The 13,770-nt window shown below is 44.1% G+C and overlaps 1 protein-coding gene across 1 annotated transcript in view; it reads right to left on the bottom strand.

Moving 5' to 3' along the window:
• Window positions 1-495: 495 nt before the first annotated feature.
• The window catches only part of LOC138958174 (DNA polymerase beta-like), a 23,710-nt gene continuing 10,435 nt past the window's right edge, over window positions 496-13,770 (bottom strand). The window contains exons 8-13 of the mRNA XM_070329259.1: window positions 13,037-13,109; window positions 11,516-11,586; window positions 9,560-9,646; window positions 8,599-8,663; window positions 3,074-3,213; window positions 496-2,238 (exon numbers count right to left, since the gene is read on the bottom strand). Of these exons, the coding sequence (XP_070185360.1) occupies window positions 2,144-2,238; window positions 3,074-3,213; window positions 8,599-8,663; window positions 9,560-9,646; window positions 11,516-11,586; window positions 13,037-13,109 (531 nt within the window). The 3' untranslated portion in view covers window positions 496-2,143. The remainder of the gene's footprint in view (window positions 2,239-3,073; window positions 3,214-8,598; window positions 8,664-9,559; window positions 9,647-11,515; window positions 11,587-13,036; window positions 13,110-13,770) is intronic.

The following is a 13,770-nucleotide window of genomic DNA, read 5'->3' as shown; positions in this document are numbered from 1 at the left end:
CTGTCCTAGCTATGTGTGTGTGCATGCATGCAATGTCTGTGTGTGTGTATTTAATGGTGTTTTTTGTTTCTTTGCTTTATTAGAAGTTGGAAAATAATTTAAATGGTTAGGAGGAAATAGGGTAAGTCTGGTCATTATAACCAGGCGCGGCGTTGTTTTTCTTATGCCAAATTTTAGAATTGTACATTTCTTAAAAACGATTTACTGCAAAATGTTGTCAGAGTGAGATTTGACAACTTACATGCAACCATGATAGCAAAGTCCATCAGCCAGCCACCCCCATCCCACCATTTATGTTAAGGGCCTTATAAGTACCGTTGATGTATGCATGTAAAATCTTGATGTGGATGAAAACAAAATACTGTTTCACAGGTATAGGTTTTGAGAGTAATAATATCACATACATACATACAGGCACACACACACACACACACACACGCACGCAATCACACACACACACATACACTAGCTAGCAGCAAAAAACAAAAAACATAATCCACTTGTTTTTTCTTCATTATTACATAAGCAATTACATAAATGGATAAAGCTTAGCATAACAATTCTTGCACACACAAACACATGAGTACATGGTTTTGAGAGTTTGCTCAAACTGTTTCTCTCCAAAGTGACATAATGGGTATTCTAATGAGGTGACATGAAATTATGTTTTGAAAACATTATCAGCAGATCAGATGTTCAGCATAATGTATATATGCTACAAAGTTGTATTCTGCAGTAATGAAATAGGACAAGATTATTTTACCCGTAAGCCTCAAATTGACTGAGTGAAGTCGACTATGCAAAGTATACTTCGCGAAGCTGACTGCACAGAGCTTTAGCACTGAGTTTTGGGTAAAAAGACTTTGCGTAAAGTCGACTTCTGCAGGCTCAATTAAGGACTGCCTTTAGCGTACACTGATAATGGGCACTGTTACCACAGTATCATCAAACAATCATCACATCATCAACACACCTGCATGCAAACAAGGAGAACGGACATTTTAAATTATGGGCCATGCATATATGAACATTGAACTGCTGCCTGTGCTAAATATTTTGAAACCACTCGTATATCATGAATACAAAAATACATAACTATAAATGAATAAAACTGCCATCGGTAAATTATAATTGCTGCAGCAAAATGTAATTACATGTATTATCCACACAAAAAAAGAATCGATGCACAATCATGCAGGTTAAAAAAATTTTAATTCGTGTTTATTTTTATTGTTTATTTATTTACGAGGATTTATATCGCGCACGTATCTCACCACACAAGGCGACTCAAGGCGCATGTTACCTATTAATGCCGTGTGAGATGGAATTTTTTACACAATATATCACGCATTCACATCGGCCAGTAGATCGACTGCCTTTAGGCGCTGCATCCACCTTTCACGGCCTATGATTCCAGCTCACACGGGTATTTTGGTGGACATTTTTATCTACGCCTATACAATTTTGCCAGGAAAGACCCTTTTGTCAATCGTGGGATCTTTAACGTGTACACCCCAATGTAGTGTTCACAACATTCTAGCAAACAAGAACATAAAACGATATACACACACATTTGCAGATAATGATTGGACTGATTGCAAATTCAAAATTTAATCTGCAAAAACAATCAAGACGACAAGAAATTAATGACATTCAAAACACATATAGGGTTATGCGATGATGAGAAAATCCGTGAGGTATAACGAAGAAGGATTTGCTGCAGCTGCCTCTCAAGAAGTTATTCTTGAAGGAGTCGGTGATTTGGTAGAGAGGTACAGTGGGACCCCCCTTTAAAAAAAAAACGATTTAAGACTCCCTCCATTTTAAGACCCTGTTTTCTCAGTTATTCTATTTATAACCTGTGTAAATAGACTTAATTTTTATTTATTTTTTTATTTTTCATTACTTTTTTGTCCAATCACTGGGAAATTCGTGTCGCTTCCTCCTAGTGAAAAGCTAGCAGCAACAGAGGTCCAAATGTCCTGCTTGCAAAAAAAACATGGTTCGGTCACATCACTTCCTACATGTCAAAACTCTCAAACGGTCAACTGGAAAAGGGTTTGAACAATGCGTCAAATCAAAAAAGTATACGTCAACTAGTGACCGAAAAATATTGCCTGAGAAAAACACTGTGTGCGTGTTACTACTCTGAGCGCTCGCTGGGTTTCTTGTATTTCATGTCAATGTAGTCAAAGATGTCTTCTTCACTGGTCACAGGCAGAGGTTCCCCTGGTACTCCTGCAAAAAAGATGTTAGATTCACAAGTTAAATTCACAACAAGTTAAATTCACAACAAGTGAAATTCGCAACAAAGAAAAATTCAGAAGTAAAATTCACAAGTGAAATTCACAACAAAGGAAAAATCACAATAAGTGAATTTCACAACATGTATATTTCTTAACAAGTAAATTTCACAATAAAATATCTGCAGTCATTCTGTACCCTTCTAAACAACAACAAATTCCAAAGAGAACACCGTTTTTTTTCCAGAAATAAACAATAGTTAAGGAAAAGGAACAGAGTAAAAAGTAAATCAGTATCAATAGATATTTGTGAATACTTCAATTACTCTATTATGGTTGATATAACACAGAAAATGTCCCAAATACTGCAAATGTTGCTTATCTCCCTTGCCACCCAATATTACACCATTGCATGCACACAGGGTTCTCCGGACACTAAGGAATGTCTGCCCAATATTGTCTGTGGGGGAGGGGTAGACGGAGGAGGGAGGGAGTTAAATGAGGCCCGGTAGCTCAGTTGGTAGAGCACTGGATTTGTGATCCTAGGGTCACGGGTTCGAACCCGGGCTGAAAACAGACACGAGTCAACTTTATGTGCAGACTCAAGAGACGTATCCATGTTCCATCCCCGTGTCACCACTGTGGCATGTAAAAGACCTCAGTCATTCTGCCATAAGTGCAGGTGGCTGATTTACACCTAAACACGCACACATCCAGGTAGCGCGACTCTGTTGCTGCTAGCTTTCCACTGGGAGGAAGCGACCAGAATTTCCCAGCGATGGGACAATAAAGTTATGAAAATGAAATGGAAATGAAATGAACTACTGTACCTGTACTGCCCACAGGCCTGATGCTGTATTCATTGATGGTGAAGCCTTTCTCCAAAGCGAGGGTCCTCATGGTTCTGTTGAACATGTCTGACCCCGTGAAGTAGAGCAGTGCACAGTAAAACTGGTCGTAGGGGATAGACCTGTAAATTATACACAATTCAGTTATTCTGTACTACTTTCTTTTCTTTTTTTTTCATCAAAAATAGAATTTTGTGTGTGTGTGTCTGGGACAGGCTGATCTTTCTTAACCCAGTGTGGGATTTTCAGTGGGGCGACCACCCCCAACCCAGCGCGTCCCCGGGTGGCGGATAGGGGAACGGTCTTCAGATATGGAGATCAGCCGCTTGCGGCCGCGGACCAAACTGGCTCCGGGTGGGATCCCGGAAAATCCTCCCCCCTGTGCTCTCAGGGTAGGACGTACGGGCCATGAGCTAAGGGTGAGGTAACCCCGACAGAAAACCCCGAATGCTGAAGACGGAGGACTCGGGCCGCACGGCGCATTCTAACAAACCACGGGTACACGCACTTACGCAAATGATGACACAATCAACCAGCACAGATGGAAATGGCGCTCGCCCATTGAGGACCCCCCAGGGTGGAGCAGCGTCGGGTCCCATGCCTCAAAGGGACCCAGCCCCAACTACTGGAGGTCCCTCCCGTCCGTCTTGTCACGCCAGGGGACGCGGGAGGAAAGTGACTGGCACCACCACAACCAGGAAGAAACCCAGTCAGCAGCGACCTTTTCAGGTCATGCACTGGAACGCAGAAAGTATCCTGAACAAGAAGACAGAGTTGGAGCATATCCTGCATGAGAAGAACATCAACATCTGCTGTATTCAGGAGACGCACCTGACACCCCAAAAGTCCTTCAAAGTGAGAGGCTACCAATGCCTTAGGTCCGACAGAACAGACCGAAGCAAAGGAGGAATCCTGACCCTCATCAGGAACAACATCAATGCCTGTTTGATAGAAACGCACATGGAGGACTCCGAATATCAGGTGATTCGAATCCAGACGAAGACATCAGAATTCCATCTTGTCAACTTCTACTGCCCCAATGATAGACACCTCGCCCTTGACACGATCCCTGCAAAGGCCTCCAACTTCATCGTGGTGGGTGACTTCAACAGTCATTCACAGAGTTGGGGATATGACCACCTGGATCGGAGAGGAGAAGAGGTGGAGAACTGGCAGGACGACAAAGGTCTCATCCTTTTGAACAGTCCCTTTGACTGCCCTACATTCTACTCCAGAAGATGGCACACTACATCAACTCCTGACCTAGCCTTCTGCACGGAAGACATGCACCAGCTAACCAGCAGAGAGGTCGGAGAACAGCTAGGTGGAAGTGACCATCGGCCAGTCTTTTTGACCCTGGGCATGGAGTCCTGCACTGAAGCTTCCTTCCCACGGTGGAACTACAAAAGAGCGAACTGGTTCCTCTTTAGACACCGCACCAGCGAACTCACCAAAGACATCAGAGTCGAGGGTCGAGACATCAACATGGTGGCGAAGGACTTCAACATGAGCATCCTCAGAGCAGCGCGTGAGTCCATTCCCAGGGGTGCCAGGAGAGACTATAAGCCCTACTGGAGCAATGAATTGCAGGAACTGGATGATGATCTGGCAGACGCCAGAAGGGAAGCAGAAGTCAACCCGTCACAAAACAACAACATCCGCCTCCAGGAAGCCAAAGCCAAATTTCTCAAAAAGAAGCTACAGGCAAGACGGAGAAGCTGGCAAGAGAAAACAAGCTCTCTGAACCTTGAGAAGGATGGCAGAAAGCTCTGGAGGCTCACCAAGCAGTTGAATGATGAGAACACCAGCAGAGGAAAGATCACATTAGAAGAGAACGGGAAGGTGCTAACTGGAAAGCATGCTGCCAACCAATTTGCTGAAAGCTATGCAGCTGAGAGCAACCTCCATGTTAGCCCCGAGAAACAGAGAGAAGCAAGAAGAGAGAAAAGAGAGAGACCTGCCAGACAGTCGACAGTGGACGCCATGAGTCAACCACTCACACTCCACGAGCTGCACTCAGCTCTGAAAAAGTCAAAGGCGAAGAAGTCCCCTGGCCCAGACGGCATCACCAACGAGATGCTAACCCACCTTGGTAGTGCAGCAGAGAACAAGCTACTCGAGGTCTTCAACAGCAGCTGGCAAGAAGGATCGCTACCACAACTCTGGCGAGAAGCGATCATGATCCCCATCTTAAAAAAAGGGAAGGATCCAAAGAAGGCCACCAGCTATCGCCCAATCAGCCTCACCAGCTGTGTTGTGAAGACCCTGGAGAGAATTGTGAACGAGCGCCTCAGGTGGTACCTGGAATCCAGGAACCTCCTCGCCCCTGAACAAGCTGGATTTCGACAGTTCCGCAGCACTGAAGATCAGGTCACTTACCTGGCGCAAGAAGTTGAAGATGCCTTTCAGGAACAGAAGCTGGTCTTCGTCACCTGGATAGATCTTCAGAAGGCCTTTGACAAGGTCTGGAAAGATGGACTCCTTGTAAAACTGCTGAGGAAAGGCGTGTCCTGCAACATGTACCAGTGGATTCGCTCTTACCTCTATAACCGCAGGACAAGAGTTAACGTCGACCAGACCAAAAGCAAGAAGTTCCTCCTTCGTCATGGCGTCCCTCAGGGCGGAGTCCTCTCCCCCACACTCTTCCTTCTCTTCATCGACGATCTGGTGTCTGAGATGCCCAAGGGGATCAAAGCTGCTCTCTACGCAGACGACCTTGTGATCTGGTGCAAGGAGGAGCACGCAAGTACTGCCACCTACAGAATGCAGCAAGCGGCAGATAGGCTGAACGCATGGGCAGAAGATTGGTGCGTCTCCATCAACAAGGAGAAATCCTCCACCACCCTATTCACACTGTCGCCAAAGCAGAAAGCCGGAACCATTAGGCTTGGTGGAACTCCTCTGAGAGAGGACGAAGAAGCAACGTACCTTGGTGTCACCTTTGATAGACGGCAGACCTGGAAACCACACATTGCACAGGCAGAGACGAAGGCCCGGCGCAAGCTAGCCATACTCAGGAAGCTGGCAGGTACCACCTGGGGAGCGAACGAGAAGATACTGAAGACAGTATACCAGGGAACAATCAGACCCCACCTCGAGTACGGCTCCACAGCGTGGTCAACCTCAGCCAAGACAAACCTGCAGAGCCTTGACCGTGTGCAAAACCAGGCCCTCCGACTCATCACCGGTGCAATGAAATCCACGCCCATCAAGGAAATGGAGAAGCTTACCACCATCCAACCCCTCTGTCAGAGAAGAGAAGCCAAGACTATGGTACAGGCCGAGAAGCTCAAGTGCCTACCCGACCACCCCATGAAGCACAGACTGAGCAACCTCACCAAGAACCGGCTTAAACGGAGCAGTTTTGTACACGAGAGCAAGAGACTTTCTCGACAGTACAGGGAAGTCCTTCCACAGAACACTCTACCTCTGACTCAAGAAGAAGAGGAAACCCCCAAGGCAACAGAGAAACCAGGCATCCAGATCTGCACCAGTGTTCCACATGTTACCTCAGGAGAAGATCAGAATGACACAGCTCGACAGGCACTCACCTTAGCCCTGATCGACGAACAGTACCCAAAAGAGGCGTGGATCCATGTATACACCGATGGATCAGCAACTAACGCCGTGCTCAATGGAGGTGCAGGCATTCTCATCCAGTTCCCTGGGGGACATACAGCTACATCCAGCGTTGCCACTGGCAAACACTGCACAAACTATAAAGCAGAAGCAGAAGCTCTCATGCAGGCCGCCTCCTTCGTTCAGGACTCCGCAGACCCTTGCTACCAAGTTGTCTTCCTCTCGGACGCCCTTTCAGTCCTTCAGGCCCTAGAGAACGACAAACTCCCACAGCTGGCCAAAGCATTACAGATGGTCAGACAAACCAGAAGAGTTGTCCTCCAGTGGATACCAGCACACTGTGGGATACCAGGAAATGAAAGGGCAGATGAGCTGGCAAAAGAAGGAGCCGTGGAAGACCAACCTGAAAACAGTGTCAGCTTTAGTGAGCAGAAGACAATCATCAAGGCATTGATGAGGCCAAGGACAAACAGAGATGACTACCACACAATGTCCAGAGAGCAGCAAGTCAACCTCATCAGGCTGCGTACTGGCCACAACAGGCTCAATGCTCACATGAACCGAAAGTTCAAGCTGGCGCCATCACCAACCTGTGCCTGCGGTCAAGAGGACCAAACAGCGGAACACATCTTACAGCGATGTCCCTTACTAGATGAGGAACGAAAAGAAGTGTGGCCGTCACCAACTCCCTTGCAGACCAAACTATACGGCAGTCGACAGGAGTTGGAGAAAACGACAACATTTATCACCAGTGCTGGACTGATTGTGTAACCTCTGCGAACGCCAAGAAGAAGAAGAAGAAGAAGTGTGTGTGTGTGTGTGTGTGTGCATGCGTACGTGTGCATGTGTGTGTGTGTGTGTGTGTGTGTGTGTGTGTTTGTGTGTGTGTGTGTGCATGTGTGTGTGTGTGTGTTTGTGTGTGTGTGTGTACGCACCTACATATGTGTTAATGTTTGTGTGTATATCTGCAAAAACTAACCATATAAGATGGCAGAAAGAGAAAAACTAACACTAAGAAACTAATTAACATATACAATCAATATATCTGCAATAAAAGTAGTGTTCAGTTGTTCAGTGTAAAATGTAAAATGAAACAATAACAAGTCACGTAAAGCGAAATTACTGCATTTCGTCAAGCTGTGGAACTCACAGAATGAAATTGAATGTAGTCCGCCGCTAGTGCAAAAGGCAGTGAAAGTGACGAGCCTGTTTGGCGCAGTAGCGGTTGCGCTGTGCTTCATAGCACGCTTTACTGTACCTCTCTTCGTTTTAACTTTCTGAGCATGTTTTTAATCCAAACATATCATATCTATATGTTTTTGGAATCAGGAACCGACAAGGAATAAGATGAAAGTGTTTTTAAATTGATTTCAAAAATGTAATTTTGATCATAATTTTTAATTTTTTTAATTTTCAGAGCTTGTTTTTAATCCAAATATAACATATTTATATGTTTTTGGAATCAGAAAATGATGAAAAATAAAATGAACGTAAATTTGGATCGTTTTATAAAAAAATTATTTTTTTTACAATTTTCAGATTTTTAATGACCAAAGTCATTAATTAATTTTTAAGCCACCAAGCTGAAATGCAATACCAAAGTCCGGCCTTCGCCGAAGATTGCTTGGCCAAAATTTTAATCAATTTGATTGAAAAATGAGGGTGTGACAGAGCCGCCTCAACTTTTACAAAAAGCCGGATATGACGTCATCAAAGACATTTATCGAAAAAATGAAAAAAACGTCCGGGGATATCATACCCAGGAACTCTCATGTCAAATTTCATAAAGATCGGTCCAGTAGTTTAGTCTGAATCGCTCTACACACACACACACACACACACCATTCCCCCTCTATGTTAAAACATTTAGTCAAAACTTGACTAAATGTAAAAAGATGATACACATGGCATAGCAATTAACAACTGACCGTATATCTAATCTCCTGAACAAATATTCTGTGCCGTCTTCATCCTTTGGTAGTTGACAAACACCCTGCAACATTAAGCACATGTGCACATGCAGTTTACTTTGAGTTGCAGCTACAGATGTATGTACATTTTTCTGCAATCATTTCATGCATAATTTTAATCATCTGGGCTGAGATGCACGAAGCAAAAGTGGGTGCCACCCAACCGGGCGAGAACAAACCGTGGGGTCTGATTTGTTGAAAGTAAAGTAAATTTTAAGGGGCTTATTGTCCGTCAGGTCTTAATTGCCTATATTGGACATGAATTGGTTTATACGATTCGAGTTTCTACGCCCTCACGGCTTTTGATGTATGCGTGTTTAGGTGGTATCAGCAATCTGCACTTATGGTAGAATGACCAAGATCTTTAACGTGCCATTGTGGTGACACGGGGGTGGGAGATGGATACCGTCTCTGGGTCTGCACATAAAGTTGACCCGTGTCCGTCCCGGCCCGGATTCGAACCAGCGACCTTTCGATCACAAGTCCAGTGCTCTACCACCTGAGCTACCCGGGCCCCCCTATTTGTTGAAAGCACAACAAATCTCAATTTAAACCAATCCGACACTGCGGCTGGCTCCCACCTGCTTGGTAACTTTCTTGTGTACCTCAGCCCTGGAGTCTTCTGTCTCTGTCTCTCGATCACCAGAAAAACTACAGCAATATAAGAAACTACAAGCAAGATATGTTGTACATTTTATTCTACTAAACAGGACAGAATATCTACCAAGAGGCTGTGATTTACTACCTGATGATGTAAAATTCTTATCAGTCAGTTTGAGGTCATATATGTACAAAGATGAAGCTGTGTTGAGTGGTAACAGAAATCTAGGGAGAAGTGTCATTATTATGGTAAGCAAGGACAATTCAGTTCAATGTAAATAAGTGTGTGCGTTTATCAATCTTCATACATGACACATACCATATATTTGGAGTCCCCAAGGGACAGAGTGTCTGTGACAAACTTGATGGATTCCAGCTGCTTGACAACCTTCTGCAGCAACTCAGGCTGGGTATAAAAAAAACATTATTACAGTCTTTTCTTTCTTTCTTTATTTGGTGTTTAACGTCGTTTTCAACCACGAAGGTTATATCCCGACGGGGAAAGGGGGGAGATGGGATAGAGCCACTTGTCAATTGTTTCTTGTTCACAAAAGCACTAATCAAAAATTTGCTCCAGGGGCTTGCAACGTAGTACAATGTATTACCTTACTGGGAGAATGCAAGTTTCCAGTACAAAGGACTTAACATTTCTTACATACTGCTTGACTAAAATCTTTACAAAAATTGACTATATTCTATACAAGAAACACTTAACAAGGGTAAAAGGAGAAACAGAATCCGTTAGTCGCCTCTTACGACATGCTGGGGAGCATCGGGTAAATTCTTCCCCCTAACCCGCAGGGGGTCATTATTACAGTGGAACCCCCTTTTCAAGACCTCCAAAAATCTGACAAAATCAGGTCATAAAAAGGAGGGGGTCTTAAAATGGGGGCCCCCAGTCTTGAATAGAGGTTATGATTAGAAAGTCTGAGAAAACAAGGTCTTAAAAGGGGGGTTCCACAGTTATACTATATTTATTATTTCATTATCGTTATCATTATGAAATGTCGAACCCCGTAAGACAGCAACAGGCAAAGAATACATGCTTTACTTTCTCTGTTGTCTTCAGTGGACAGGTGCAGGCTCTGATCTAAAACATGTATACAGAGGAACTAATCCCTTTCAAGACACCCCCCCACCCCCCCCCCCCCCTCCCTTCTCTTCTCAACCATAACTCAAGTAAAAACATTTCCTCACCTCAAAATATTCACTGACTTACCCAAACACCCCTTCTATTCTTTTCTCTTTCTCTCTCTCTCCCCCCCCCCCCCCCCTCTCCTTCTCTTCTCAACCATAACTCAAGTAAAAACATTTCCTCACTTCAAAAATATCCACTGATTTACCCAAACAGCCCTTCTATTCTTTTCTCTTTCTCTCTCTCTCCCCCCCCCCCCTCCTTCTCTTCTCAACCATAACTCAAGTAAATTTAAAATATTTCCTCACCTCAAAAATATCCACTGACTTACCCAAACACCCCTTCTATTCTTTTCTCTTTCTCTCTCCCCCCCCCCCCCCTCCTTCTCTTCTCAACCATAACTCAAGTAAATTTAAAATATTTCCTCACCTCAAAAATATCCACTGACTTACCCAAACACCCCTTCTATTCTTTTCTCTTTCTCTCTCCCCCCCCCCCCCCCCTCCCCTTCTCAACCATAACTCAAGTAAAAACATTTCCTCACCTCAAAAATATCCACTGACTTACCCAAACACCCCTTCTATTCTTTTCTCTTTCTCTCCCCCCCCCCTCCCCTTCTCAACCATAACTCAAGTAAAAACATTTCCTCACCTCAAAAATATCCACTGACTTACCCAACCCCCCTCCCCCCCCCCCCCTTTATTCTCTTCTCTTTCTCTCCCCCCCCCCCCCTTTTTTTTTCTTCTCAACCATAACTCAAGTTAAAACCTTTCCTCACCTCAAAAATATCCCCTGACATACCCAAACCCCCCTTCTATTCTCTTCTCTTTCTCTCCCCCCCCCCCCCTTCTCTTCTCAACCATTACTCATGTTGAAACGTTTTCTCAACTAAAAAAAATAGCAGAGTAGTTTGTCTATCCTCTTCACATGTTTAAGATCATATGCCCACACAATTTTAAAGTACATCAAGCAGAAAGATGATTTATTCATATGCACACAGGAATAGTTACAAGGAGTGCCCATTCTGCATTCTTTTCAAACCGTATGCAAAAACAACTTGGATGACGATGAACTTTTCAAATCATCCCTGTTTAAATGTGGGAGGAGAGACCAATTACATTTATTTAACTATATAGTTACCTTCTTTTTTGTCGTTGATGTATATGAAGGGTGCGTTAACAAGATGTCCATATCACCACTGCTTTCAGCTCCTGTCAATCACACACACACACACACACACACACACACACACACACACACACACACACACACACACACACAAATAATGAGCAGGATAGCTATCGTTTGTGAAGATGACTTCAAAATTTTAGATTACTTTCTTCTGAAAGTGTGTGTGTGTGTGTGTGTGTGTGTGTGTGTGTGTGTGTGTGTGTGTGTGTGTGTGTGTGTGTGTGTGTGTGCATGCATGCTTGCGTGCATGCAGATGTGCATGCGTGCACACATGGGTGTGTAAGTACAGGGTGACCCAAAAAAAAGAGTACCCAAACAAAACGTCATAAATTGAACAAAAATAAAGCAATCTTCATAAAAAAATTTTACACACACAAGTAGCCTCTGCGTGATTTGCACAGAAAATTTTAGCGTTCTAGCTTGTCTTTCAGGAAAGTTATGCTCATTCTACAGAACATGCTCCAAATGGCCTCCGCGCCGCTGCAGGCAAACTTGAACTCGTTGCGCAAAGTTATCAATCACCCGCACACACTCCAGTTGCGAGATTCCGCGAATGGTTGTTGTGATGGCTCTCTTGAGTTCTGTGATTGTCTGTGTGGTGTTCCTGTAGACGTTGTCTTTCAGGAACCCCCAAAGATAGAAATCTGGGGGATTTAAATCCGGGGGAGGCCATTTGGAGCATGTTCTGTAGAATGAGCATAACTTTCCTGAAAGACAAGCTTGAACGCTAAAATTTTCTGTGCAAATCATGCAGAGGCTACGTGTGTGTGTAAATAAATTTTATGAAGATTGCTTTATTTTTGTTCAATTTATGACGTTTTGTTTGGGTACTCTTTTTTGGGGTCACCCTGTATATGATTAAGTCTAACAATAACACTGAAAATAGAATTTATTGTAGCATCATAACCATGTCCGGCTGTACTTTATCTCATAATCTTTGCCAATCCTTTAAGTTAAAACAAACTGGGAAAATGACATGCATAAACATGAAAAGACGCAAGCAAACACTCACGCTTCCCCATCCCTATAAGAGCCTGTTTTCCTACATGTATCTCACAAACTGCATGCAGTCAAATTTGCAAGAAGAAAAAAAGCCTCCCCAAACTGTGACCCCAACCTTGACTCGTTCACCCCCCCCCCCCTCCACCCCCCCATAAGCACCGCTGACCATCCACTGAACACGATTCTTGATCTATTCCAAAGGTGTAACTTTCAGTGATGAAAGCTCGAAAATTAATGTTTTGTATGAAGTTTAGCTGACCCCTCCAGCCCTCATATATATCACTTCACATCCCTTTTCCAAAAATAGCTCTAATCATCCGCTCCTTCTGCTCCCAATCCCCTAAATACAAAAACAAAAACACATACAAAATACAAAAACAATGAGAACTGTAGGAATAACCGCTTAAACTGTAAAGTGGAACACCACTTTGAGGACACACAGAAGTAAGAAAGTCAAGGTGTACCGACCTCTTCTGAAGCTGCCACACACGTCTGCTGTGTACTCACTGTCCAGCTTGTGGATTTCTGAGATGACCACCTCCTGAAATGACCATTGATAAATATGAATATATGTGTGTTTTACATTTGGTTGTTTTCCACTTATGCTGAGAGGACACATGTGTGTATTCTGGAATGTAAGAAAAAGAGAAAAACAAGCCACCACCACCCCCCCCCTCCTCCCCTCCACTCAACACACGCACTCGCGCTCTCACACACCCACCCGACCAACCCATTCACATCAACAGACAATTACCGCCCATAAACACACATACACACACACACACACACACATCGGTAGTGCTTGCTTGCTTCTCGTCCGCAACCCTACGGTTGTCCATCAAGAAAAACTCACCACCTCCACCCAACCCCGCCCCCCCCCCCCCCCCTTTTCCCCCGTCCTCTCTTCCGACTTCCACCCACCAACCCGAGTTTTATTGTCACAAAAATTCGTGACACCTAAAAAAAAACAACCCATGTCATTCTCTTCTCTTAAATTGCCCTTCTAAGGACTTCATCCGATGTTAAAAATTACGGAATGCAAACAGTGACAACTACCGTACTCACAGTATTGTGCACTATCAAGTGAACCATGTGTATGTTTGTGCACGTGCTTTGGTTATGGTGTCAAAAACCGGGTGCTAATTACATGGTTAACTGGACATATCTCTCTCTCTCTCTCTCTCTCTCTCTCTCTCTCTCTC

The sequence above is a fragment of the Littorina saxatilis genome, linkage group LG2 (genome assembly GCF_037325665.1).
Source record: "Littorina saxatilis isolate snail1 linkage group LG2, US_GU_Lsax_2.0, whole genome shotgun sequence".
Taxonomy (NCBI): domain Eukaryota; kingdom Metazoa; phylum Mollusca; class Gastropoda; order Littorinimorpha; family Littorinidae; genus Littorina; species Littorina saxatilis.
Note: the sequence above shows the minus strand (reverse complement) of the source record. Positions and strands in the feature narration are given on the sequence as shown.